The sequence below is a fragment of the Sphaeramia orbicularis genome, chromosome 11, assembly GCF_902148855.1.
Source record: "Sphaeramia orbicularis chromosome 11, fSphaOr1.1, whole genome shotgun sequence".
Lineage (NCBI taxonomy): Eukaryota > Metazoa > Chordata > Actinopteri > Kurtiformes > Apogonidae > Sphaeramia > Sphaeramia orbicularis.
In genome coordinates this window covers 38,781,943-38,809,075 of record NC_043967.1, presented here as the reverse complement: position 1 = coordinate 38,809,075, position 27,133 = coordinate 38,781,943, and the positions used below count along the sequence as shown (strand labels likewise).

General features: G+C 39.0%; 1 protein-coding gene across 2 annotated transcripts in view; it reads right to left on the bottom strand.

Annotated features, from left to right (window-relative positions):
- ext1c (exostoses (multiple) 1c) overlaps positions 1 to 27,133 on the bottom strand; it is a 163,529-nt gene that overhangs the window by 132,150 nt on the left and 4,246 nt on the right. For both annotated transcript variants that reach the window (XM_030147590.1, XM_030147589.1), the window contains exon 2: positions 18,454 to 19,861. In XM_030147590.1, coding sequence (XP_030003450.1) covers positions 18,454 to 19,400 — 947 coding nt within the window. In that variant the 5' untranslated portion in view covers positions 19,401 to 19,861. The remainder of the gene's footprint in view (positions 1 to 18,453; positions 19,862 to 27,133) is intronic.

The following is a 27,133-nucleotide window of genomic DNA, read 5'->3' as shown; positions in this document are numbered from 1 at the left end:
GAGCATGAGATCCTAGGTTTGAACCCAGTGTTGGCTGTTCTCCCCATATCTATGTGGGTTCTCTTCAGGTACTCCAGCATCCTCCTACTGTCCAAAGACATGCACCTTAATACGTTCATTAGTCAATCTAAATTCCCTGTAGATGTGAATGAGTGTAAATGCTTATTCATCTGTATATGTCAGCTCTGTGTTGACCCGGTGACACTTCCAGGGCATAGAAAATGCAGAAAATTAATGAATATTTATTATCATTACTACAATATTGACATTATCTAGATGAAGTAAACACTAGGTGATATTTTCCTGTATACACCTGCGTGTGTTTCTATTAATCACCTAGACTGCTGCAGCCTAATTGTTCCCATCAGAGTTTTATAATGAATCCAAAATGTTTTCACACTTTAGCATAACTGTAAAGGATTTGTGTAAATCAGGCTCACAGCTGACAGAATTTCGGTAATTATTTTATGTTTTTCTTCATCAGCGGCAAAACAACATTTTAGGCAAACAAACTATACAGTTAACGTGGACTAAACTCAAACAGTTTAGTATGAACAGATGCTGAAGTTAACCCTTAAAGATTTAAATATCCACTGGTGAACACATCATCTGCTGATCTAAAATGTTTAATATCGTCTGAACCACTAATCCTATCAACACATGTACATAAGGTAAAATGCGGTTTCTCATCTTTTCATGGACAACAGATATGACCTATTTGGATGTTCACAGGCTACATAATGAAGATGGAAACACTGTCATGTTCTATAACATCGATTCACAAATGGAACCTATGTCATTTGATGAATGACAGTGGTTGCAAATATTTGTTTTCTGTATGAAAAGGTCACTTTTTCATCAGTTTTCTCTGTTTTGATATAATAACCATTGAATTTACACTGAGCTTTTATGAACATCTACATGATCACCAAATCAAATACAGAAAAATACCTGGTTTTCAATGCAACATGCAGAGGATAATATTATAATAAATCATGATAAATCCCTCACTAAAGGTTAAATGTACTCTTGCTAGCACTGGTTGCTAGGCTAGTGACTTTATCCCCCTCTGCCAGGACCTTTGCTTTTTCTCTCAGCATTGCACAGGTTTCTGCTATCATCTAAACACTTGTATAAAGAAATTAATTCTCCTGCCTTTAACCAAAGTGCTGGTAAAAATCTGAAATTGGTCCAAGAGCACCTTGAATGGCAGCTCACCGCTTCTAACGTGCTAAGTGCTAATGCTAATTTTAGGTGCTGTTTGTATTAATATGAGTAAGATGCAGAGACCAAACTTACAGACAGTGATAATAAAGTGAGTCCTAGAATTGATTTTGCAGTGGCTTCCAAAAGAAGTATTCTCTACATTTAACCTTTAGTGAGGGATTTATCATGATTTATTACAATATTATCCCCTGGAGAGGTTAGCAACACTACTATGCTCGGGGTATGTCCGACGTGCAAATTATACGTCACACCAGAGACCGTGCTGTGTCATCGCCCCTTTGATTCCGGAATGCAGGTCCGCTGTGTAAAAGTCCATCCTGTCTCACCTCTGTTACTACTTTGGCTTGGCTGTGGAAGTCAGTCAATGGTGGAAAAAAGGTGGGATCACCATCTCACCTTTTTTCTGGGATCTCTGTGTAAAAGTGGCTTATGTTTTCCAATGTCTTTTACAAAGTGTTTGGGCAGGGAAGACAGAGACATGGGATAAATCATAATAAAATCCTCACTAAAGGTTAAATGTAGAGAAAACTTCTCTTGGAAGCCACTGCAAAATCAATTCTAGGACTCACTTTATTATCACTGTCTGTGAGTTTGGTCTCTGCATCTTACTCATATTTAATACAAACAGCCCCTAGAATTAGCACTTAGCACATTAGAAGCAGTGAGCTGCCATTGAAGGTGCTCTAGTACCAATTACAGATTTTTACCAGCACTTTGGTTAAAGGCAGGAGAATTAATCTCTTTATACAAGTGTTTTGATGATAGCAGAAACCTGTGCAATGCTGAGAGAAAAATCAAATGCCCTGGCAGACTGGAATAAGGTCACTAGCCTAGCAACCAGTGCTAGCAAGAGTAATGCTACAAACAAATGTAAGCTCAGTAAGAATGTTTTGACAGTGCTGTCATCTATTGTTTTAATGATGCAATCTGTACAATCCATCTGAAAAGCAGATCATATGACAAATGAGGATTGATCAAGATCCAAAATCAACCAATCCTAGTATGAAATGAGTCAAAAGTACCACTCACTAGGTAACCAAACATTGTTCTAATTAGTTATTAATTCATTACATCAGTTTCTCCGTAACTGAATGCAACCATACTTTCTTAGGATGGATGACATGTGGTATAGACTCCAGGAATGACAGTTCTGGATCAGATTAGATGAAACCACATCTGACAAGTGTAGGCCCATATACTGTAAGACCTTTCACATGATGTCCAAATCATGAAAACATGCAAAGAAGGTTGAGCACTGGGGATGATGGGAGCGCAAGAGCAGGAATGCATACATTAGCTAGTGAGACAAAGGAGGGGACTGTTTGTCAGCGTTTGTGAGCATTCATGTGCATGTAGCCAACACAATGGCGTGCAGGACAATTGTGTGTAACACTACAGACACAGCTGTGCTGTAAAAAAAAGTCTTCATGAAGAAGCGCGGCCTGTTGATAAATTATTCATATTGGAAGTCTGAGAGATGGTAGAAGGCTTGGAGTTGACTGTTTGCACTTAGAAAAAATGCGACAGAGAAGGGACAGAAACTTGGTAGAAAGTTTTTGGAGATAGGTTATGCAGAAGGATCATGGGAAAGAGTGAGTTAAATGTGTAAACTGAGGGAAAATGAAAATCTATGTGCATGGATACACATTGTGTCGACTTCCATTATATTTCATGTGCTGTGTTTGCAGTTGTTTTAAAAGGAAGGATTAAATTTAAATCCTCTAAAGGTAGTGTCTGGGTGTGGTAGCCATCATTTGGGCATGAGACATTTTCTGATTTTGTTTGTGTACTAAAAACATTGTTGGAGTTTTCCAGAGCTTTGCAACACTAATCCACTGAGACCTTGATTGCCCCATGTTGCGGTGGGGCTCCAGTGTCATTGGTTTTGCCAGTATGACTTCTAAATAACAAGCTTTTGTCACAGTGAACGCTCTCAGACTAGACAGATAAATTATAACCAATTCTGAAAAATAGAGGAGCTAGACTGACGAGAAGCTCAAACTGAAATAGAAGCATTTAAGGAAGTGGGAGGCTACAAGTATGACTCAAAATCGAACAGGGAGCAGCTGTTGACAAAACAATAAGGGGCAGATGAACTGACCGCAAAAAAATTCGCAAGAAATGACAAGGAGGGTTGTGAGTGGCTTGTTTTTGACCAAGAATACAACATTTTCACAAGACTAAGGAATGAATGCTGTGGTTTTTCAGCCTTTCACATGAGCAGTTTGGGAAGCAGCAGTAGAAGAGTCAGAGAACATGAACCTCTGCCAACACTGAAGCCTCATCCAACTGCATGTTGCAGCCAAAGACATCATTCCCATCACTTGAAGTGAAGTTAAATTGAATCTTTGACCCTGCAGACAAGCCTTTTGGAATTGAAAGAAAGATTTTCTCTCCCAGTCTTTCTGTTCGTTTCTGATTGTGGCTAAAACAATAAAATGTGAAAGCTGGAATATCAAATCCAGATCAGACTGAAAGCCTTACAAATTAATGCTTGGTAAAAGAAATGTGTCAAGTAATTTTTTTTTAAATATCTTGTATAAATAAATGAAAAAAGACAGTGGAACATAAAATATGGTCTGAATAACAACATTGTTGCACTATAATAATGAATAGATTCAATCCTACTAATCTTCATACCATGTACCAGCACTTTAGCCTCAAGATCCACTGTTATATGTCACAACATTTTACAGGAAAAAACCTCAAAACCTTTTCCCCATTTAACAACAGTTTTTAATGGTTTCATCACAGCTTTTACACTGATAACAGCTGGTGAAATCACTGCTATGAGACCAACCAAAACAGTAAATTGTGGGTCATAAAAGAAAGACAATGAAATGAAACATGCTGAAAAGCTACATTAAGTCTGTGAGCTGATGGGACAACAGAGGGGCAATAATTCTCTGTGGGTTTATTACTAGAAATGATATCCATACCACATGCACAGATTAGGGAAGCTTTAAAAACACCTCAATCTGTTAGTGAGCCAGAAGATTAATTTAAAGTACAACTATACTTAGTCCAGAACCACCCACTGCATGATTCTGAAAATTGTTAAAGTCGAAAAGCAGCTGAGACCGATGCCCCATCTACACTAATGCGGATATTTGGCTCCAAGGATGTTTTTGTCCACATTTGGGCGTCTCTTCCACATGTAAACAGATTTTTAGCTTTTGCAAAAACTGAAACTTTTAAAAACAGTTTCCAAAGTTAAGATTTTTACAAAGTGTGTGGGCAGGGAAGACAGAGGCATTGGAAAACATAAGCCACTTTTACAAGAGATCCCGGAAAAAAGGTGAGATGTTGATCCCACCTTTTTGACACCATTGACTGATTTCCACAGCCGAGTCCAAGGAGTAACAGAGGTGAGACAGGCTGGACTTTTACACAGCAGACCTGCATTCCGGAATCAAAGGGGCGGTGACACAGCACAGTGAAAAGTGTGACGTATAACTTGCACATCGGAAATACCCCGAGCATTGTGGTGTTCCATCTTTCACCGTTCCAATAATGTTAGCATGGATAGAGTCCTCCGCCTGAAGTGACAACAGCTCACGTATCTCGGCGTCTCCTCAGTTCAACATCTTTCTGGTCATGTTGATATGTTTGTGAACTGTAGACAGCCACACTCATTTTTAAATCCCCCACTGCTGGGGTCGCACACGCAATAGAGGGAATGCACATACGTCACTTCCCCTCTGGGCCACGCCCCTCTAAGTCAGACCGAGTGGCAAAAACAAACCGGCTCAACATGGCGGAGCATAGCAGTAACTACAGCGAGACCAGGAAAAATGTGGAATATAACATGAAATTAAACACAACTGGACATGGATCCATACAAGCTACCAAACAACAAGTGGTCTACGGACATTGATATGTGGCCGGAAATCACGTATCCTGACATTTATATGAACCTGATTTCAACGCCAGGAAAATCCACAATGCAAAGCCTGAAAGCATACAAAAGACAGAGTTGTTGACATCCTCGTCATCGTTAATTAGAGGATTCAAGCTGGTGAGTGCTTTCAATTCAACATACTATTGTTTTTGAGGTTTTCTGTCAGTGCAGACGTATTTTCTTATGTTTATGTTTATGCATTTGGCAGACGCTTTTTTCCAAAGCGACTTACAAGGGAAAACCAATCAAGTCCCACAATCAATCAAATTTTGTTTATATAGCGCCAGATCATAAGTTATCTCATGACACTTTATATATAGAGTTGGTCAAAACCAGACTCTAAGCCAATTTACAGAAACCCAACAGAATCCTTCAGGAGCAAACACTTGTGGCAGTGATTGCCAAGGTAAAGGCCCAGCAGTAGTGCTCACAGTTCACTACTGATTTACTGGAGGTGAACCCTTAGTATTGACCCAAGTGAGTGGATGATCGACTGGTACTGTGGAGATTTAAGTAGAGTTAACATCAAATACTTGATACAACACAGATCCAACAGCTTTGTACTAGAGTACCCCCTTGTTTGGAAAACTAGGTTAGCCTCAGTTTAAACTAGTTTACAAATTATGTAGAACACAAGGTTCAGAATCACACAACTGAAGACACAAACGTTTCAGTTATGAAATATAGAACTAAATGACAGATGCTAACATTAAGAGCTTTACTAAGAAATAACATTAGCCAAAATGATATATAATTTAAGGTATGATTTTACGCAAGAATACAGCATAAATTAATGTCACCTGACACGAATCCAGGTTTTGTTGCCTGGATTCCAGTTATTTCTACGAATTGCAGCAATCCATCTGCTTCTTCTGTCTTTGGCTTTAGGTCGCCACTAAAACTATTGCTTCGAGTGCTTTTTAAACCTATTTGTGCGATCAATGGCACAACAGCTCTTCCCCATTTTTTTTAGATTGTTCTAAAATTTTCGCAGTATTCAAGCCAAAGCTGCTACTCATCTCCCTCTTTCTGCCATTCAGTGGGCGGAACCGCGGTGACTTCCGCTAGCGGTGACGTCACGTGCATACCCTCTATAGTTCATCAAAACGTCACACCTTGGATGTGAAACGAGACGTGTTCCTTTTACATAGCATTCCGGAATCATGATTCCACCTTTATCACGGTGACAGAGGTGGGACCAAATGATCCCACCATTTTGTTTACAGAGACGTCGTTCTGGAATAAAGGTGAAATATTCCCAGAACAGAAGTGCTGTGTAAAAGGGGCTATAGTGTCACATCCCATGTTGCTCTCGTTTATTACTGCTTTTTGTAATGAAACTACACCTGAAACATTAAATCCTGGTGTATAAATAAGTGTATGACCTGCAGTAGATAGAGGTCAGCACAGATACCATTGGAAGATGAACAGGACCTGCATTATGGAAAAATCCACATCATGTAAAGAATGCACTTAAACCCCAACCAGTACTTAGGTTTACAACTTAACTTATTGTTTCTGCTCACCTTCATGACAGATTAAAGACTCTGTTGTATCCAATATTAACTACAGTGATCGACACAAGTCCAACAGAAACAGTGATTTGTCTGAGTATTGTTTTTTTTGCAATATTTGTATAATAAAGATAACAATTTTTAACAAAATAGAGGAATAAAACATCCATTTAGAAAAATATCAGTGTTAGTGCCAACATCACGAGGTGATCAGTGTCTGAATGTCCAGGTGTGGAGTAGTTCAAGGACACTTGTATAACAGAGAATCACAAGACTTTTATGCAGAATTATATGGGGCTGTATCAGGTTAGTTTGGGTTTTTGCAGTAGTTTTACCACCTAATGACAGCCCTCCTAAAAATTTATGTCCATTTTCATGTATGCTAAATCGAGAATGTCGTTTCAGATTTTTCATGCCATCATACAATCCTTTCCCTCAGCAAACTCAAGCTTTGAAGCGCTCTTAAACTTAAGGGAGTTCCCTCACAAAAAAAAGACTATTTTGCAGCCTGTGGTGTTGTGCCACTTTGGTGTTTTATCACGCTACTCAGGAGTCAAATCTTAAAAACAAATGAATTAGTTTTACAAGGGAACATCACTGGAGTCTAGTGGTTGATAATAGAGCAATGAAACAACTTTAGCTTCAGGAGTCAGAAAATGAATGAGGTTTGGCAGAATCTGACTAATGCAGAGGTGGACTAAACACCTCTGTTTAGAGACAATAACATTAAAGGAGTGATATTTAGGTTTTTTAAAATGGAATTATGCGTTTTCAAACATTTCCCTGTGGTCTACATAAACTATAAATGCTCTGCTTGGGTCTGAATTCTTCATTAATTCAACTCCACAGGTCCATTTTCAACCCTATTTCTGAGTAATGACACTAGAAAGGTCATTTTGAGCGCTGGCCCTTTAAATGTAAATGAGCCACTTCACGCCCCACCCCTTCCAGGTTGTTGGCTGTGCTGCTCTGTCCCATTCAACCAACAACTGAACATTTTAGGTAACTGGCTCGAAGTTTGGACATATTTTCAGTATGTACTACAACCGCTGCTGCTGATAATTATTTCATACTTGAAGAAATGTTCGTCAGAAGTCTTGACCTTATATGTGCAAATGTCGCAACACAACTAGTTATAGCATAACAAACTAAGCAGGAATTAAAACAGGTTGCAGAAATCCACTCAATTTTTGCCAAAATGAATATAAAGATAGCTTTGCAGCACCTGGAGGGTTCAAATTCAAACTTTTGGAACTATTAGGGTCCAAATACACAAATAAATGAACCAAAGACTAATAAAAGTGGGTTTAACAAAATATGACCCCTTTAATTTTTAGACATATTTCACGAGGTAAAATCCTATAATACCAAAACTACAACCGTGTCATGAAATGAGTGGGATGCCTCAAAAAGATCTTCTAACAGGAAGTAACAAGTCAACCTATTTTAACCTACAAAACACATTTGTCGATTTTTACGCACATTATCACCAGCACTGATCCGCAGTGTTTCACATCACTTTAATTTTTCTTTTTATAATCTTTGCTGCATTGGAAGCTACATCGTGATTTTATAACTATATTTGACCAGGCTTCACAAAAGTACAGAGAGTGGAGGAGACGTTTGTGTGGGATCGAGCTGGAGAGAGGGAAAAGAATGGAGGATGGAGCGTACAAGTGCCAGAGAAACACAAGGCTGCCTCTTATTTCCAAGTATTCTAAACAGAGACAGCAGAGATGGGATACACAAACCACACGCGCACACACACACAGACCGCAGCATCTTCAGAGGTACAATTTCACAGGCCCTAATTACAGTGAGCTACAGCGTTCTTATTTGGTTTGCCAAATTCGCACATATTCGCAGAACGTTTACAAATCCAGAAATACACGCGCGCACACACAACTGCACGTACACACCCATATATTAATCTAAAATGTGTTCGTCGTAACTAAGTACTAAGGAATACATGTGCGCCTGCAGATAACGATGCCGATTCATTTTTCACACACCACACTGCAAACTCATACGAATCATTATTCTGATTTTACATGAACATGACTAGGGAAAAAAAAAAAAAAGTTTGCACATATCCCATTCGGATTACATATGCATGAGAGCATTTCCAAAGCAGTGTCTTTTAACTTTAAATGTAGCCAATATACTGTTAAATCGTCCTCTCTTGCAGTGCTTCATTTGTGTTTTGTCTGATTAGTATGCTGCGTCCATCCCGTACTGTTACCCAGGTTTTAAAGTCTGATTGCTCACTCTTTCTCTTTCAGCAACCTTGAGCTCCTTCAAGGAGGGTCATGAGTAATGACCCACCCCCTTACACACTCAGGCCATTTTCATCGGAACCACTTAAGACAAACAGAGAGGTACAGCGTTTTGCCATTACACATCCTCTCCTCACTTTTCGCCGTTCCGTACGCTTTGTTCAGCCTTTACTCAACAGACACAGCCGGGTCTTTGATGGTCCAAATAGAACCTGAGAACTGTGTGTTTTCTGCGGTACCTTTTGTATCTGCTAAAAACATCCCCGTCTGTCATCCATCGCTCTGTTTTTCACACTCTTGCTCATTTACATTCACTGTACAAAGCACGTTTCTCTTCCCTTTCTTAGAGAACTCTCTAAAGTGAGGGAAACTAGGCCATTAAGCTGCAGTACAGCTTCTCCTTTGCCTTCAAGTATCCCCTCTTTTCCAACTCCCTTTCTCCCTACCTCTATCTCTCTTCCCCCTCTGTCACCCTCCCTTTTGCCCCGTCTCATTCCTCTTTTTTCCTCGAGTTGCCCGCGGTATCCCTCAGTCTTTTTCCTGTTACTTTTTTTTTGTAATCTTTATCACATGACATTCTCCTTTTCTTCCTTTATATCATTCTTGCTCCATTTATTGCCTTGGGTATTAGTATGTCCTACCTCTAACTCGTCTCCTTCTTACTTTATGCTGTTTTTTGTTCCTATCATCCATAATACTAGCATATCCTCACATCCACACTCTTCAACATTAACACCAATCCATTACACCCACCCCCACCCCCCAAAAAATATATAATATCAGCTAAAATTTGCTTAGAGGTCTTATTTCTGTCTTTGTGCATAAGAAATCAATATAAGTGAATTCCCAAAGGAACTTTGTGTTGGTAAATGCAAGTTATGCAAATTGACAGGATTTCAGTTCTGTTGCAACATGTTGATGGTCATATGAACTATGTTTTCAGCTCAAAAATGTCCAATTTCATCACAATTAATCTTATATTTTCATGTCACAAATGGCCAAGTTATATTTGAACTGAATTTACCTGAAAAACAAATATTCTATTCTTTTAGATTCCCCAGTTTTTCTTACAAGATTATATATTACATATCATGTTTTTTTTACAGGTTCAATATGGAGTATGGTGCTGATCCATCCTGCTTATGTTACGCCAATACATACATTAAGAATGTCACACGTCACTTTTTAAATCAACAGTTTTCTAATAATAAGCATTTTTATAAAGAAATAACAATTCTAGATTGTTATTTACTCTTTAGTATGATGATAAACTATACAATAAATAATTCTGATCCTAGTTTTTGCACAGGGATCATTAGTGTAAACGGTGACATGGCTGCTGAGCATCAGTATGATGGGATCTGTAACAACCATGTCACATCCGTCCACTGACACATTTTGTGTTTTTGTGTCAGCTGTTATTGTTTTAGATCCACAATACTAACATTTATGAATAAGAGAATAATTAGCAATAGTAAGTTTATAAGTTTATTACTAATAAAGTACTGGTACTGACCAGAGCATCATGGGTAATGTCACGTCCGTCCACCAGCAAAAGTTTTCACATACACGTGCTATTCCAAATCCAATATTTCTGAAAATATAGTTTCCACTGTCAAATAATATCAGTAGTCTGTGCACAAATGTATTAGCATTATTTCAACACAGTTCTATGCATTCCTTACAACTTTTTTTTTTTTTTGACAAAAATGGCCACTCATTTGACCCCCTAAGTAAATTTTAGTCAAAATACATAGTAATTTCTGGCACTTTTCAGCCCATGGTTGAAATAAATGAGATTTTCTTCAAGGTCCTATTCACTATTTTTTTCTTCTTATTTTAAAAGAGTAAAATGACATTACAGCAGACAAAGTTACACGAATAATCTATTTAAAATCAATTTTCTAACAACCATAGAAACATTATCGCTGCTTTATAAAATCGCTAAGCAGTCAAATAAATAAATAAATAAATAAATAGGGAAAAAATAAATAAAACCTAAAAAGCAGCTTTAGCAAAAAATTAAATTCCACTCGCTCCCCTTAGGGATGTTTTTTTTTTTTTTTTGGAGTACAGAGTATAGGATTGCATGTTGACTGGAGGTTTACCCCATAATTTAAGTATATATTACCTTATACACAACTATTTTCCTGCACGATTCACTGTTAGTAAGGAGGGGATATAGCAGCTCTTATTTTGCAGAGTAAAATGATGTCACAATTGCCTATTGATCTGTGTGTTTAAGCCCCCCCTCCCCCCGCCCTCGCCTCCCTCTCTCGCTCCTCCTCGTCTTGCCCTTTGTCCGTTTGTTGCTGTCTTGTCCAGGTCCCTCAGGGCTAATCTGTTGGTGTACCAGATGCAAGCGCTCATTAACCTGGTGCCACCTTCTAAGAGCCTCATTGCCTATGACACAGCCTCACACACACACACAATCTCAAGCCTTTAGAGTAGTGATCGCCTCAACCAACATCACACACACTCCTGTTATCACTGGTGTAGTTGCTTCTCAGATGCATGGGGGTTTGGCGCAGTAACAAAAAGAAGGAAGAAGAATAAAGAATGTTGGAAAGTGTTAAAATAAAACAGAAAAAACATAAATTTTACAAATTGTGCTGCTATGGTTATCAAATATACACTTGTCATGCTACTTGTTTTGGTCACATATTATACTAAAATATTTTCTCACAACAGATATCTGATTTTGCCCTGTTGTATACAGTCGTGGAAAAAACTATTAGACCATCAAAAGTCATCAAAAACAATAGTTACGCAAACAAGTACTAACTCCTGTGTGTATCATGTGACTAAAACAGACAGAAAAGAAAACATGGGATGCCTAAACGCACTGTTTTTGCCACAGCTATTGATGTAAGAACTTAAATGATTTTGGTTATTATCAAGAAAACATGTTAAATGGATAGATATCAGCTCTGAAATTCAACTATTAGGAGCTATTTTTGTTGCTCTCATTGTATTTGTCCAAACAAATGTACCTTTAGTTGTACCAGGCATTAAAATGAACAATAAGTTGAAGGAAAACAAGGGGTGGTCTCATAATTCTTTCCACGACTGTAGGTGTGAAAAGAGCTGTTGTGTAACACAAAGTTCTCACTGTAAAGTTTTATAACCTTATTAGCCGAGTGGATTATTTCAATGCAGTATGTAGAACTGGCATACAGACTTTATGGACATGCTTTCAGTGGAATACAACACTGTAGCTCTCCAAGATGATGCTCAGCTTGACGGATTTAATATCAGATCTTGTTGTGATAATTACATTTTTTTTTTGCATTTCTAATTAAGAACTGTAAAGATTATGTGTAAGGATGAATGGGGGGGGGGGTCTACCACAATAACAGAAAGCTGGCTGGGTGATACTGTGTGTGTGTCATCCTCACCAAAACATGCTTTTTTTTTTTTTTTCCAGAAATCTGTTCTTGCAGTTGAATGAGTCCCGTTATGTTTAATCTGATTTATTCATTTCAGTTCCAACGTCTTCCCTAAAAAAAAAAACAAACATATTTCTTGTCATCCCCATAAATATTCATTCACTTGGGATACAAAGGGATGCACAACTATTACTAACTTTCCTGCACCCCTTCCTCATACCTTTCTTTCCTTCCTATTAGCCATTCAGTATTTAGAACTGGAATAAGGACATTATGCACATGCTTTTGTTAGAATAGAATGCAGTAACTCTCCGAGATTATGCTCAACCTGATGTATTTATTATCAGACCTGAAGTTAGTATAAGAAGGTTCACTAGATTACTTTTTTTTTGCCTTAATAGTGATATATTTCTGTATACACTTATTTATGTGTAAAGATCAGTAAGAAAGGGAGAATGTACCACAACAATAGGCAAGAAATTTGCCCCTGCAGCTGGATGATTCACCTCCTTTTCAGTCTGATTTATTCATTTCCATTCCAAAGTCACCACTGTTCTCATGTCCTAGGCCTGATGGATTTAATATCAAATCCTATCTTCTTATGAGAAGTCTAAGTAGATAATTTTTTGCATTAGAAGTTTTTAAAAAAAAATCTGGATTTCCTTTTTTACGTGTAGATGGATAATAGAAGGAGAACGAACCACAATAACAGGGAGATTTAACTGTGTGTGTATGTGTGTCATCCTGGCCAAAGAAAACATTTATTTTTCTGAAAATTTACTCCTACAGTTGGATGATTCCCCTCCTTTTCAGTCTCATTTATTCATTTCCATTCCAGAATCACCACTGTTGTCATGTTCTAGGCCTGATGGATTGAATATCAAATCTTATCTTCTTATGAGGAGTCTAAGTAGATCATTTTTTGCATTAAAAGTTAAAAAAAAAAAATTCCTTTTTTTATGTGTAGATGAATAATAGGAGAATGAACCACAATAACAGGCAGGTAGTTATAACTTAATGTGTATCAACCTGGCCAAAGAAAACATTTATTTTTTCTGAAAATTTACTCCTACAGTTGGATGATTCCCCTCTTTTTCAGTCTCATTTATTCATTTCAGTTCCAAAGTCACCACTGTTCTCATATTCTAGGCCTGATGGATTTAATATCAAATCCTATCTTCTTATGAGAAGTCTAAGTAGATAATTTTTTGCATTAAAAGTTAAAAAAGATTTCCTTTTTTTATGTGTAGATGAATAAGAGAAGAATGAACCACAATAATAGGTAGGTGTAACTGTGTGTGTATGTGTGTCATCCTGGCCAAAAAAACATTTATTTTTCTGAAAATTTACTCCTACAGTTGGATGATTCCCCTCTTTTTCAGTCTCATTTATTCATTTCAGTTCCAGAGTCACCACTGTTCTCATATTCTAGGCCTGATGGATTTAATATCAAATCTTATCTTCTTACGAGGAGTCTAAGTAGATAATTTTTTGCTTTACAAGTTTTTTAAAAATTCTGGATTTCCTTTTCTTTGTGTAGATGAATAAGAGAAGAATGAACCACAGTAATAAGTAGGTGCAACTCTGTGTTTGTTGTGTGTGTGTGTGTGTGTGTGTGTGTGTGTGTCTGTATGTGTGTGTCTCATCCTGGCCAAAAAAACATTTAGTTTTCTGAAAATTTACTCCTACAGTTGGATGATTCCCCTCCTTTTCAGTCTCATTTATTCATTTCAGTTCCAAAGTCACCACAGTTCTCATGTTCTTACCTAAAAAAAAAAAAACACCTCCACCATTCTCGTCTCCCCCATAAAAACACATTCATAAAATCTAAAAAGGGGGATACACAACCCTCACTACCTTTTTTGCATCCCTTCTTCACACCTTTCTCTCCGGGGCTAAAAGGCTCCCATTTATAGAGAAAAGAGACCTTGTACAAAAGGGCACCGAAGGAGAAAAAAAAAAAAAAATCATCACGCCTTTTGTGTTTTTCTTTCAATCAGCAGCTGTCTCTCATGTCCCCTCACTCATTAACACCCTCCTACCCTCAGAGCCTGTTGCAGTATTCGAATCTACCGCTAAATACCACATGGGACGGGTCGACCCCCCACCCCACCCCCCGACTGCCCACCCAGGTGTCTGAGTAACGGGCTGTGTGGAATAAATGAGCTCATTCATTCAGTGCTGAGCAGCTCCGTCCCTTTGCCGCCCACCCCAAAGTAAACACGTAGGTAACACAGAGCATGCTTGGATCGGAACCATCCCAAACTGCTGATGCTGGACTAAAAAAGATACGTGAAAAGTCATATTGTATTGTTTTAGAAAATACGATTTGAAAGGCTGTACTACTGTGTGTTCACTTTTAAAGTTAGTTTTTCTGGGCCCAGTCACTGCATCTAAAAACCGCAAAAAGTTTTAAAGCAATATCACTTCATTTCACCGGTGTCAGCAGAGGAGTCAGTTTAACAGACGTATTGGCGCGCTCCGACTTCTTATTCTCATTCTTTGACTTATCCGGGTTTTTTTGTTTTTTGTTTTTTTTTTTGTTCTCCCGTTGAAATTCACGCCTGTCTGTGAAGGTTCTGCACCGTCAGACTGTCCGACTCTTGTCAAGAACAGACTTTATAATGAGGAGCTCTGTCAGCGCTTCAACTTTAGAGACTTTAAAGCAAAATAAAAGTTGAAGGTGGAGTAAGGGATTTGAATCCAATACACTTTTCTGTCAGATTCAGCGAATATCTCCTTGTGGTCCGTTCACTAACTGTCCCGACTGTATGCGCTGAAAAGAAAATATAGGGTTTGTAGAATTGGCTTTGAAAATGGGAAAAAGTCATGTTTTGCCGGATCCGAGACTGACATTTAGTTTTAGGGATTCAAGGAACTATAGCCAAAGTGGGTTTGACCAATGAATACCGCACTATTCTAGTCTTTTAACAATAGTGGTGTTCAGGTTTGTGCAATTATGTCTAACCAGAGCTCACCATCTCACATCATCATCATAATCATCATCTATCTTAATCTGGCGTATGACCTTCTTCTAAGAGTGACTGTATGGATCATGTAACTAAAAAATAAATAATAGTGCGTCCAAAACTTTTCTACTTAGCTAACGTTCACTTAAAATTGTCCTATGGTATACTGTAGACTCTTAAGGGTTTACTTATGTTAGCACAGGTTGCTAGGCTACCATGTTTATTTCACTCTATTTAAAGCAATACCTTAGTGTTCAGTTTCAGTCTGGATTAACTTGTAGAGTTTGTGTAACATTTCACTTTGTCGTTGGTGTAGAAATCGTGATCAAGAATAACTTAAGTACATCCACTGCAGGTCTGGCTTCAGAAGTCTGACATGCGGTGAACCTGGTTTACACACATGTGTAATAGTTATGCTAGTGTGAAAAGATTATTGATGCGTCATAAATTAACAAGTGGTGCCAGACACAACAAACCCCGCCCCTCACACGTATTCTAGTTTATTTTGGCGTCAGTCCAGCTGATGTCATTATGTCTATGCACGTGGTGATGTCAGCCTATCAGTTGCTTCTATATATGTGACAAGTTTGAAGTAAATTGAAACAAAATTGATATTTTTATAGACATGTGAAATTCCGCCCATTATAAGTAAATGGGAGAAAAAAAAAGATTTAAAAAATTCTTAAAAAACTTGAAGTTTGACCTACTTCTACCAAAATGTAATCAGATCAATTCTGGGTCACTGGCAATCTATGAACCCAATTTGGTATGAATTCAACCAATTGTTTTGCTACTACAGACATTTGAAATGTTGTCCGTCATAGGTAAATGGACAAAAAAAGATTTAAATAGTTCATAAAAGGTTTTAACTTTGACCCACTGTTCCCAAAATGTAATCAGATCTATTCTGAGTCACTGGCAATCTATAAACCCAATCTGGTATAAATTCAATTAATGGTTTTGCTGCTAGAGTGTTAACAAACAAAGAAACAAACAAACTGAACCAAAAACAATACCCCTTGCCTCCCCTTCGAAGGGCAGGGTAAAAATGGACCACTGCAGTCTAGGTCATTGATGAAAACATCAAAGTTGCATGTACACAAAACACAAAAATGTGGATATATTTCTTTACTTCATTTAAATATTGCCAATATTATGATAATGTTGGTGCCAAATTCTGCAAAAATGCAGAGTTTCTAGTCAGTGACAACAAAAAAAGCTATTGCATACAGCCTGAACTTCTAGAAACCAGAAGAAACTACAAAAACATGTTTGGCTGTAACCTGCCTGTATCTTATAAGAAGTGACAAAATTGCGATTCAGATCAAGGATTGTGATTTTACCTCAAAACATCATCGTGTGTGTCTATGTATAAATGTGCATCTATAATTCTGGGGAGCAAAGCACCTGCAGGACCGGAGAGGGAATATCAGCAGTACAGAAATGCTTACTCCTCCTTTAAGTGAAAATAAATCATAGTGATTGTTAGATTTATTTCTCAGTCTTAACCACATATCAATAGATAATGTGAGCAGAATGAGGCAAAAATGGTGTTTTTTGAAAATGGGTCAGGTAAACTGTATTATTATATGCCTTTCAAGATAGAGGCACAAAAAAAAAAAAAAAATGGACCAAATAATACAAATGATGAAAAGTCTATGTGTTAAGGTTGGAATATAATACATCTCTTATCTGTCTTTGAATAACAATCTTCTTTCTCCTTTTTACCAACAGTATCCAATATGCAGCTTTCAGAGTTTGCTTATCAGCTGATAGACCCAAACACCAGCATATCTACACATTTGAAACAGGTACATAGTGAAAGGTTTGGCTCTATTAGCAAAAAAAAAAAAAAAAAAAAAAAAAAAAAAGACTATAAATAAAACAAAAAAGATTTTCTTAGTTTTAAAAGATAATTCATAGAGAATACAAATAATCTCTTTTTTTGTTTTGTTTTTTTTTTTTACCCAGGGGGGACATTCATTGTTGGGAATACGTGCATAAATCTCTTTTTAAAGTACTATGTGAGTGCTAATAAGCCAGTAGGGAGGATGATGTTTACCAAGCCGCCACTGCTGCAACATGTATTAGGCAGATGGGTGTGTATCCTAAAGCTTTTCATTATTAACTCAACAATGGTGCTCGCATTCTTGAAAACCACTCTGTGAAAAGAAGTCCACAGCACACCGGGCTGAAGTAGGAATGATAGCCTATAAATAATAAAGCTGTAGAAATTGTTGTCAATCTCTGGCAAAGGTCACACAATAAATTAATTGGTTCTGATATACCATTACTTTTACATTACATTACATTACATTGCAGATTCGTACACTCCCACGTTTAATTAAAATCCTAAATAACCTTTGAACTTGGGTAGAAAAAGCACATAGTTTTACAAGTAAAATCATTAATGAAAAATGAACAATCTCATTAAAAACAGCAATATAAAACCTTATTTTCACCTCACTCCCACCAGCTGTTTCCCTCTCTGGCTTATTAGAATTTACAAAGCCATTTGTAGTACTGACCTTTGCTTCGGCTCATTAGGCACTGCAGTTTCTATACTCTAATTAATTATCTGTAGCTGTGTTTATGTCTGTGTCTAATATTTGCAAAAACACAAACATGGAAACAACTGTGTATGCATCAAACTGTGTATGCAAAAATCAAAAAAGATTTTGTCTGTTGTACCGTTAAATTCATTCACACCGAGTAAAATAAGAGATCAAGGCCTGTTATTTCAGGTTGCGCACTTACAACTACTGTTAACTGTACTTTAAATATTAATAGTACAATAATACAAGACTGTCTGTAGTGACCTAAATCTAAATTTCTAGAGACACGAGTCTGAGTGTAAAATCTTTGATCTCAAAAGCATCTGCCAAACATCATAAACCCAAACAGTTGAAACTGTGAAGCCACAAAAGAGAGACAAAAATAACCAATGAGACACTGGTGCCACTGACACTGCTTGTAGAAAATCAGTGACATCTAAAAGACCAATAAAACAGCATGTAAAGTTCAAATGAGCAGACAAACACAACAACACTGCGGCAAATTTCCCAATAAAAAACAACACTTGACACTTCTTTTTCTATAAAGAGAAGTGACTTACACCTCATTTGAACATCACCTCATAACTGTCCTCAACACTGGCCAACATCAAGTCTGTCTTACCTCTCATATTCCAGGTTGTCATGGTCACAGCGGGCATCTTTGTGCTTCTCCCAGTCCTTCCCATGGCGGCATGTCGTCAACGACACAATGTCTTTTCCATTGTGGATGTGATGGAGTGCGTTTCTAGTGTCTGAGCCGATGCCTGTCAGATATCGTTTCCCTTTAAACATCAGCAAGTATTTCCTTCGGGGTGGGATCGTGTTCCGCACCAACCATCCCCTCTCCCCACCCTTTTGGGGGTGATCCTTGGAGAACAGTGGGATGGACACGTCAAAGCCTGGCCTGAAATGTTCTGTATTTAGGCTGGCTTTGGCTAAAATAGCCTGGCCAATGTTGAATCCTAGATCCTCTGTGTAATTGGGCCAGGTGCCTGAGTACAGGTTGAAGATCAGGTGGTTCCGCCCATCATTCCACAATGGGTAACCACGGATACGTTCATCAACATTGGGTACAAACTGTCCTGACAGCTGGTCCCGATCTAAAGTGTCTATTCCGAGCACAAACAGACACGCCTCACGGGGGTCTGATGTGTAGTACCTTGACTCTGCAATTGATGTCAGGATCTTCCTGTAGCTTTCTGAGACATGATCATTTTTCTCTGATGGATATATGTACACCCTGAACCCTTCCCTCCCCCTGCGGCGGCACCGAGAGAAATCAAAGCAGGTCTCCATGCGGCAGCGGCTGTCCTTATAAATGGCAGACCAGGCCTGTCGCCGCTGGCGGGGCGACTCTGCGGTGCCAGGGTCTGTCTGGAGCTCGTCCAGGTGGGCATAGCGGGGCAGGAAGGCCCGGTCGGTCCAGTTGGGCCAGGGGCGGACCACCTCCCCACGCTGCCGTGTCAGCAGCCGGAGCAGACGTAGCTGGACCCCTCCACCCCAGTAAAAGAGGACCAGCCAGCAGCACGCACACAAGCCCAGCAGAACATACTTCTTACGCGCCTGCATGGGGGCCTGTCACAGTCTCTTTTTTTCCCGCTCTGTCTCTCTCTCTCGTCCTCTGCTTTTCGTTTCCTCTGCCCCTCAGCTCTGTCGCCTCACAGGGGAAGGGGACTGACTTGTGACTTCTAACAAGGAGCTTCCAATGGAGGACAATGTGTTAACAAGGACATCACTGCCTTTGAGTGTGGTCCAGTCCCTTTTGCCATTTAGAATGACGCAATCTCAATGTTTGACTGCGCTCTCTCAGTCTCTTCCTGTCTTCCCCATTTGTTCTCCGCTGTATTCTCAGATTGGTGTGTTAGCCTGTCTCTGCAGTGGCATGCACTGCAGTTGCTTCTCCTGTTTTTGTGTGCATTTCTTCTGCTGCCCAGCCTGGGTGAGAATGATAAAGGGTGATTTCTTTGCTCTCTCAGGCCGAGCTTGCTGCCTCATGGTGCCTGGCACGGCTACAGTCTGCAGGGCCCCACCTGGGGAGAAGTAAACAAACAAGAATACAGATCAGTGCCCGGCCAGAGCTGCCCCTCCACTACCAACACTGAGACATATTCAAGAAGTAGTCACGAAACTTCTCACACCTCCTCCTCCTCCTCCTCTCTCACCTTTCATTTTAGACAGACATGTAATGCAGCATTCATACATAATAAAAACAAACACACATATTTCATAAAATACATGAACACCAGCAGGGGTTTTTTCATCAAGGTGGGATACCCATTTGGTATGATCAGCAGGACAGCTTTTCACAGGCAGAAAACGATTTTAAACTGTCGGAATTTCTCATCAGCTTGAGCCTATAAAGCGAATACTGAGAAAGTACAACTCTGTAAAAATATGTACACTCTGAAAGGGCATCCAACTCTAAGTACATACATATGTACAATAAAATTAAATGCATATTCATGTGCCCATATGTGCACTCAGTTCTGAATGCCATTTTCTTGATATGTTAAACTTGGCGCAGCAGAAAGAACTAGATATTATCAAGCTCTTCAAGCTCCAGTTGACCTGAGCCAGATACAGTTGAGATGCAGCGGAGGAGAAAATAAGAGAGTGTTTAGCATCTGAAATGGAGATCTGGAAACGCAGAAGGAAAAATGAGCCGCTTTATGGCACTGAAATGTCCGTTTCAAATTGAGAGAAGGCTTTTTTTGTTATGTTCACTGACTTGCAACGGTTTTTCAGTTGATTTTTTTTTTTCCCAAACACCCCCCCCCCCCCCCCCCCCCCCATAACTGGTCGACCTGTACAGTGCATGTGTGTGGAGAACACCTCATAGTGAAGGCCAGTGTTCTTACTGCCAGCTGCCACACAAAGGCAGCTTTCAGGTCTCACCTGCCTGCTCGCTCCTTCTCTTTACCTCCCATTCACATTCCTCATTTCTGCCGCTTCTCCAGCCAAGCAGAAGTGATGCCTGCCTTCTCTGCTTGCATAAAAACAAACACTGCACGGTTGATGTGAGTAAACAGCGCATCGTCTGATTTCTCCACCTCAAACGGACAGAGGGGAGAAGGTCTAAAGTGGAAAGTACTGTAGCTCCAAAATGTCAGCTTGAGAATATAAGAAAAACAGCAGAATAAACTTATTTTTATAAGTTTATAAGCCATAAATTTTACATTAATACAAGGTTTCTAGCCTTTTATCAGTCAATAAAATAGCATTTTAACCCTCAAGTTAGAGTAAGGCATAGAGTTATACTAGTTTTATACTTACAGCTGAGCTCTATTTGTGATAGATCTGGCCAATGTAGCCCAAAAAAAAAAAGATTTTTTTTTTTTTTCAATGTTATGAAGGATTTTAATTGAATCATTTCTGGCTACATCTTCTGAAGATACTACATATTGACATTACTGAAAAATACACTGCTAAACCTATGCAATATCTGACTGGAAAAACATATTACAAACAGGTTGTGGTCTGAAATGTTGCTGATGAATAATTTTTGATTTTGCGATGGAGGCATTTTGTACAATTTTCAGAAAGCTAATTCTTAATTACTTGAATTAATTCCATATATTGCCTTGTCCTAGTTTATGATTTGGATATATGATGAGCATTTTATGTCGACAGTGTCTACATACATACATGTCTATATAAATTCGTTAATACACTACCTACACTACACAACACATTACCTTTAAAATATTCACTGACTGCTGTAACATTTGCCGGTTAAGTGCTCTCAAAGATAAGTAATTGCTCTGGTATTTTTAATACCTGTTATTTGAGAGAAAAAAAAAGAACTGAAATACACCACCTTCAGCTCTAGGAAGTAGGCCATTTGATTATTTTTTCCAATAATAAAAATCATCCATTAGTTGCAGCTAGGTACAGCGTATTTTACATTAGTTGGTAAGTAAATGTCCTTAACAGAGTATCTTTCAGTGTGTCAAAATGTGTGCAGTAAGATAACTTGATGGAATACATTCATACAGTCCATGTGGGCTTGTGTACGTACACCACTGCTGGTAGTGTCACGGCCACACTGCACCAGATAATTTGGTTCGGCTAATCTGCCTGTGGAGATGTTAGTGGGTGGTTTTTGGCACCTTTCTCATTTCTACTTCTTTGGCTGCAGCTATAGCCGCCTAGGCAGCAAGCAGTCCAAGTTGGGGAAAAATAGACACTTGGGATCCCATTACATAGTCCTCATCAATAATTCACTTGCTCCTTTAGTTAAGGCATTGATTTTTCTTTCTTTATTTTTTTCTTGCTTTATATCCCCTGCCACCAACGCACACAATTAGACCTCAATCTTCTTCAGGAAACACTCCGGTGAGAGATTTGTGCGAGCACTGTCCTGGTGATTTGTGGTTGCGGGGATAATTGATAGTGATGGCAGTAAGGTGTAATAGAAAAGTGATGGAGGGTATCATTATGATGATAGTAATGATGATGGGCATGATGGGAATTTATGCCACTGCCTTATCTAATCTGATGCCAAGTCATTTTACGTGAGGGTTCCATTTCTTTTGTCCATCTACTTGCAGTTGTCTCGCAAAAATAATAGAGCACCGGGGACATCTATATTGATCAGAACACACTGAGGTCTCCTCATTACTGTTAGATCAACAGTAGGAGTGTCCGTTTTCATCCCGAACTGCAAATTCACAATCAAACCCTGTTATTTAAAAATGTTCACTTGACACTGTTCAGAACTGTTTAACTTGTCATCTTATCGCTGCTCAAAGTACGCATTTGGATTGATTATAATATTATAGTACACAGAGAACTTTCTGGGGTGATGAGGTGTTACAGATTTAGAAGATGATACTTGTATTGTACCAATGAAACATAATAACTAAAGATAGAACTGCACAATAAAAAAAGCAACAAATCCACCTCCTTTCCTTTCCATTCTGCTGGTTCTGCTTTAAGTGTTTGGAGAGAATGTTCTGGTACCATCCGTTCTTTTATGCTACCATCCCTAATTTTTTGGCAAAGTGTACAATGGCAGTGCCACTATAGGAAGAAGCAGTGACACTGAATGTAAGCCAGGGAAACTCAGGCAAGTCTGGACCTGATCGGGCCTGACAACATCCTCGGTGCTGCAAATCAGCGAGAACACACACGTATAGAAGCACACATACACATAAGTGGCTTTAAGTGGTGAGCGAAAGCCCTCTGTCATGGATCAATGATGGATCATTATGGTTGGGTGACTAGAACTGGAAAAGCCACAAGGCTCATTGAATATAGGACCCTGAAGGTGGAAGGAGAGGGTTCAAGGAAAGGTGAGCGCAGGTTTAGACGCTCAACAATTCAGCTCTTTGTCATTTCTTCCCCATCTATTTCTGTAGCTCTCACTTCCTTCTCATTCTGCCTTCCATCATTCCTTCCTTCCATTTTCTCCTTGTCTTTCCTTCATGACCCTTACTCCGCCCAAGCTGACTAGAGGGTTTCACTTAGAAACAATACCAATTTTGTGCTGTTTTCCTTTTTCAATTATCCATGCTTCATCTTCAAAAAGGGGCCGGTGGGGGGATGGGGGGGGTGATCCAAGGGGCATAAAATACTTAATCACCAACATGAAGAACACACCGAGCAAGGCCAACAGTTCTTTGATCATTTACTTGCCTTGAGTGCGATGAAACTTCTAGGAAGGTTCATTTAGAGTGTAGTCAGCAAGCAACAAAATGATGTCAACAGAAAAAGAGAAAAGATAGACCAGTAATGTAATGATGCCCACTGCACTGAAAGATATAAACCTGAACCTCTATAATATTTCATATCCCTTCAGCTCAGCCTCAATTCTCTTGTGGCTGTTTGTTCTGCGTACCTTGCCTGGCCTCTCTGGCACACTGCAGTTTTGAGATATTCCAACCAACCATTAATGTTTTAAAGGCCTGGTTATTATTTACAGAATGGACACACTTATGGGGATCACGGTTACAATAATATACAGCTTATGCGGATCCAAAAATCTTGCACAGAATCGCTTGTCTACAAATGCTGTTTAATTCCTTTACTTCCTTACAAATGTACTAAATGTAATATGTCTACTTTAAAGTATTCATTCATGACCTAAACAGTACTGTTAGTGTTCAGAATACAGACTCTTAAATTTATGACCAACACCTATGTTTTGAATCACAGAGATAAGCACAGTGTATATTTACACTGACAGTCCGACTGATTTATGTAATCACTAGAGGGAGTAGAGAGTCAATCAGCTGTTCTCCCTCGATAAGGAAAACTAACACCATGGGGCTTCGGACAAAAGTGTCAGAAAGTGATGAGTTGGGATGAAAACCACTAATGCCGTGTTTCCACTATGTGGTATCGGCTAGGCTTGATTCGGCCTTTTTGTGTTTCCATTACGAAAAAGGACCTGGAATCTGGTACCCGGTACTACTTTTTTAGTATCACCTCCGCCAAGGTTCCAAGACTGGGGAACAGATACTAAAACGTAACGTATAAACAGTGCAGACCACTGATTGGTCAGAGTCGTCTCTTTGACCCACTGTTTTACAAAAAACAAATGCAGAAGTTGACAGTAAATATAGCGGTAGGTTAATCCACATGATGACAGCCCGCAAAACTACACCATGGTCGGTCGAGTAGGTTCAGATGTAAAAATTCAGCATGAGCTTGACGAGAGAACACGAAACGAGTGAGTTTATCAGCAACTCGACACGGGAGTAACACGTTGCATCGGTATGACGTCCAGGTACTGTAAAATGGGTAGTATCCTGTAATGGAAACGGTCTCCAGGAATAGGACCTGGTACCCGAGTCGAGTCGAGTCGAGTCGTGTTGGTTTCACGTAGGGGAAACGTGGCATTAGAGAGGCTTTATTAGGCATTATTATGAGGCTTATGGAGGTATAAAGTTATGATGTGATATTTGTTGAGTTTGCCATTTGTTGATCCACACTGCAGACTAAACTGTGACAGTTCTGACCTTGCTTGGATGATTCCAAACAGATCTTTAGTGCACTTATTAGCAACACATACTGTACAGAAAACAGAGATCTGCAGTTTTACTGTGGCTGTTTTCTGTCTAAAAACAGAGCTATAATGCAAACTATCAGCTGACACAACACGTGAAGATCATAAGACACAGTTTTATTTTGACTGAATATCAAAAAAACTGAAGAAGAAAACTTGGTAATACCACAGATGTGTGTGATGTTGAACAGTGTGCTTTGTAATATAGTCAGTGAGTGATACAGTCAATGGACAGTTTGTTTCTTTATTTAACACTCTAGCAGCAAAACTACTGGTTGAATTCATACCAACCAGCAGTTGGTTTATAGATTGTCAGTGATCCAGAATAGATCTCAGTGCATTTTGGGAAAAGTAGGTCAAAGTTCAAATTTTTTATAAATTTTTTAAATCTTTTTTTCCCCCATTCACTTATAATGGGCAAAATTTCAAATGTCTGTAGCAGCAAAACTATCAGGTGAATTCATACCAAATTTGATTTGTACATTGCCAGTGACCAAGTATAGATGTCAATATATTTTGGGAAATGTAGGTCAAAGTTTCAATTTTTTGGGAATTTTTAAAATCTTTTTTCTACTCCCATTTACTTATAATGGGCAAAATTTCCCATGTCTATAAAAAACATCAATTTTCTGTCAATTTACTTCAAACTTGGCACATATATAGAGGCAACTGATATGCTGACATCACCACAAGCATAGACATAATAACATCAGCTGGATCGATGCCAAAATAAGTTACAAAATGTGTGAGGGGCGGGGTTTGTTGTGCCTGGCACCACTTGTTTGGAATATGAATACGAGATATAACCTGTTTAAGTAGTCTGTGAATAAGAAATGTTACGGTGTACAGACTTTCATTTATTCTGTGTGTTTGAAACTTTCCATGTCAAATAATAATGCCCGGTCACATAATGCTCCCTTGAGTAGGCTGTTAGTGAGGGCCGTAGCATTGGTGGTGAACCCGTGAAGATAGTTTTTGAGTCTGTATACGATGGTTTGAGTGAATGAGACAAAACACTATGTTTCAGAAACTGCCTAGGTAGAAACATGGTGTTAAAGAAAACTGCATGGGGCGGCTGCTGAGTCAACAATCAGGTTACTGCAGCGTTTATGTCACATTGTTTGAACTGCAAGTATAAGCAATTGATGCAGAAAAAAAGTCCATGTCACAGATATTAGGAATTTCCCACAGTTGCAACATACACGTGTCAACATAACAGGTACCATAAACCACCGCCGTTAACTGCTCAAGGTAAACAAACCCCGTTATCAGTAATAAATCGCTGTATAAAACTTGCCGACAGGTGTGAAATTAAAGAGTCGATTATAATAATTACCCACTAATCGTAATTATCCGAATCGAGACAGACCTGATCACTATAAGCATTTTTCGCTGTAATTTCATTTGGAGATCTAGCTCTTATTGAACAGAGGCTCATCTGGAGGACAGTCGATACTAAAAGGGAAAAGAACCAGTCAAGTTGAATAAAAGGTGAGGCTGAAGGACATTAAAGTGGCATGAAGAGAGCAAACAACCGGGAGGAAAAGGACTTGATGATCGATATTCTACGGCTGACAGCGGGACGGATCCCTGCACTTCCCGGCCTCAATCTCCTCCCCTCTGAGAGTCGAAAGGGCTTCGCTCAACTGCTTTTACCTGCCGCAGTTTTCCACAGAAGTGCATGATTAAGTCATTCAGGGAAATGGAATTAAAATTTGTCATCCCATCTGTCTCCCGTGAATTGTATTTACACAGCAGCTTATTCAACTGTGCTTATATGTTTGATAGAAATAGAAAACTGATGCGCTCTGAAAATGGATGTCACCGATGACGGCCTTCAGTGGGAAATTCAACATTTCTCAATATGGATTTTTTTCTTCTTCCGAATGGGATATTTTTAAAGAGATTTCTATCTTTCGGGGACAGTTTGGCCTTCCTTTATTTGTTCAAATTTGCTGTTTTCTGGCCAAATCATCGGGGTTGAGCACAACTAGCAATGAAAGTGCTCCAAATGAAATCCACTACCATCGCAGTTATTCTCTGGGAGGAAAAGCCATTGCTACGAGAAGCAGCTGCAGTAGCGGTAGGAGCGTTATTATGTCTAAAATGATTTTGGTAGTGACAGAGAGCAGGTTGTAAATTGACACTGGATGGGCCAAATGTCTAGTAAAATTAGATTTCCATTCCATCCCAAATGATAAGGTGAGTTTATAAAGACTGTTCACCTGGATGATGGCAGCAACGACACAAATCCTTGGCACCTACACAGTATGAGTGTCGTGCCCGTGTTTAG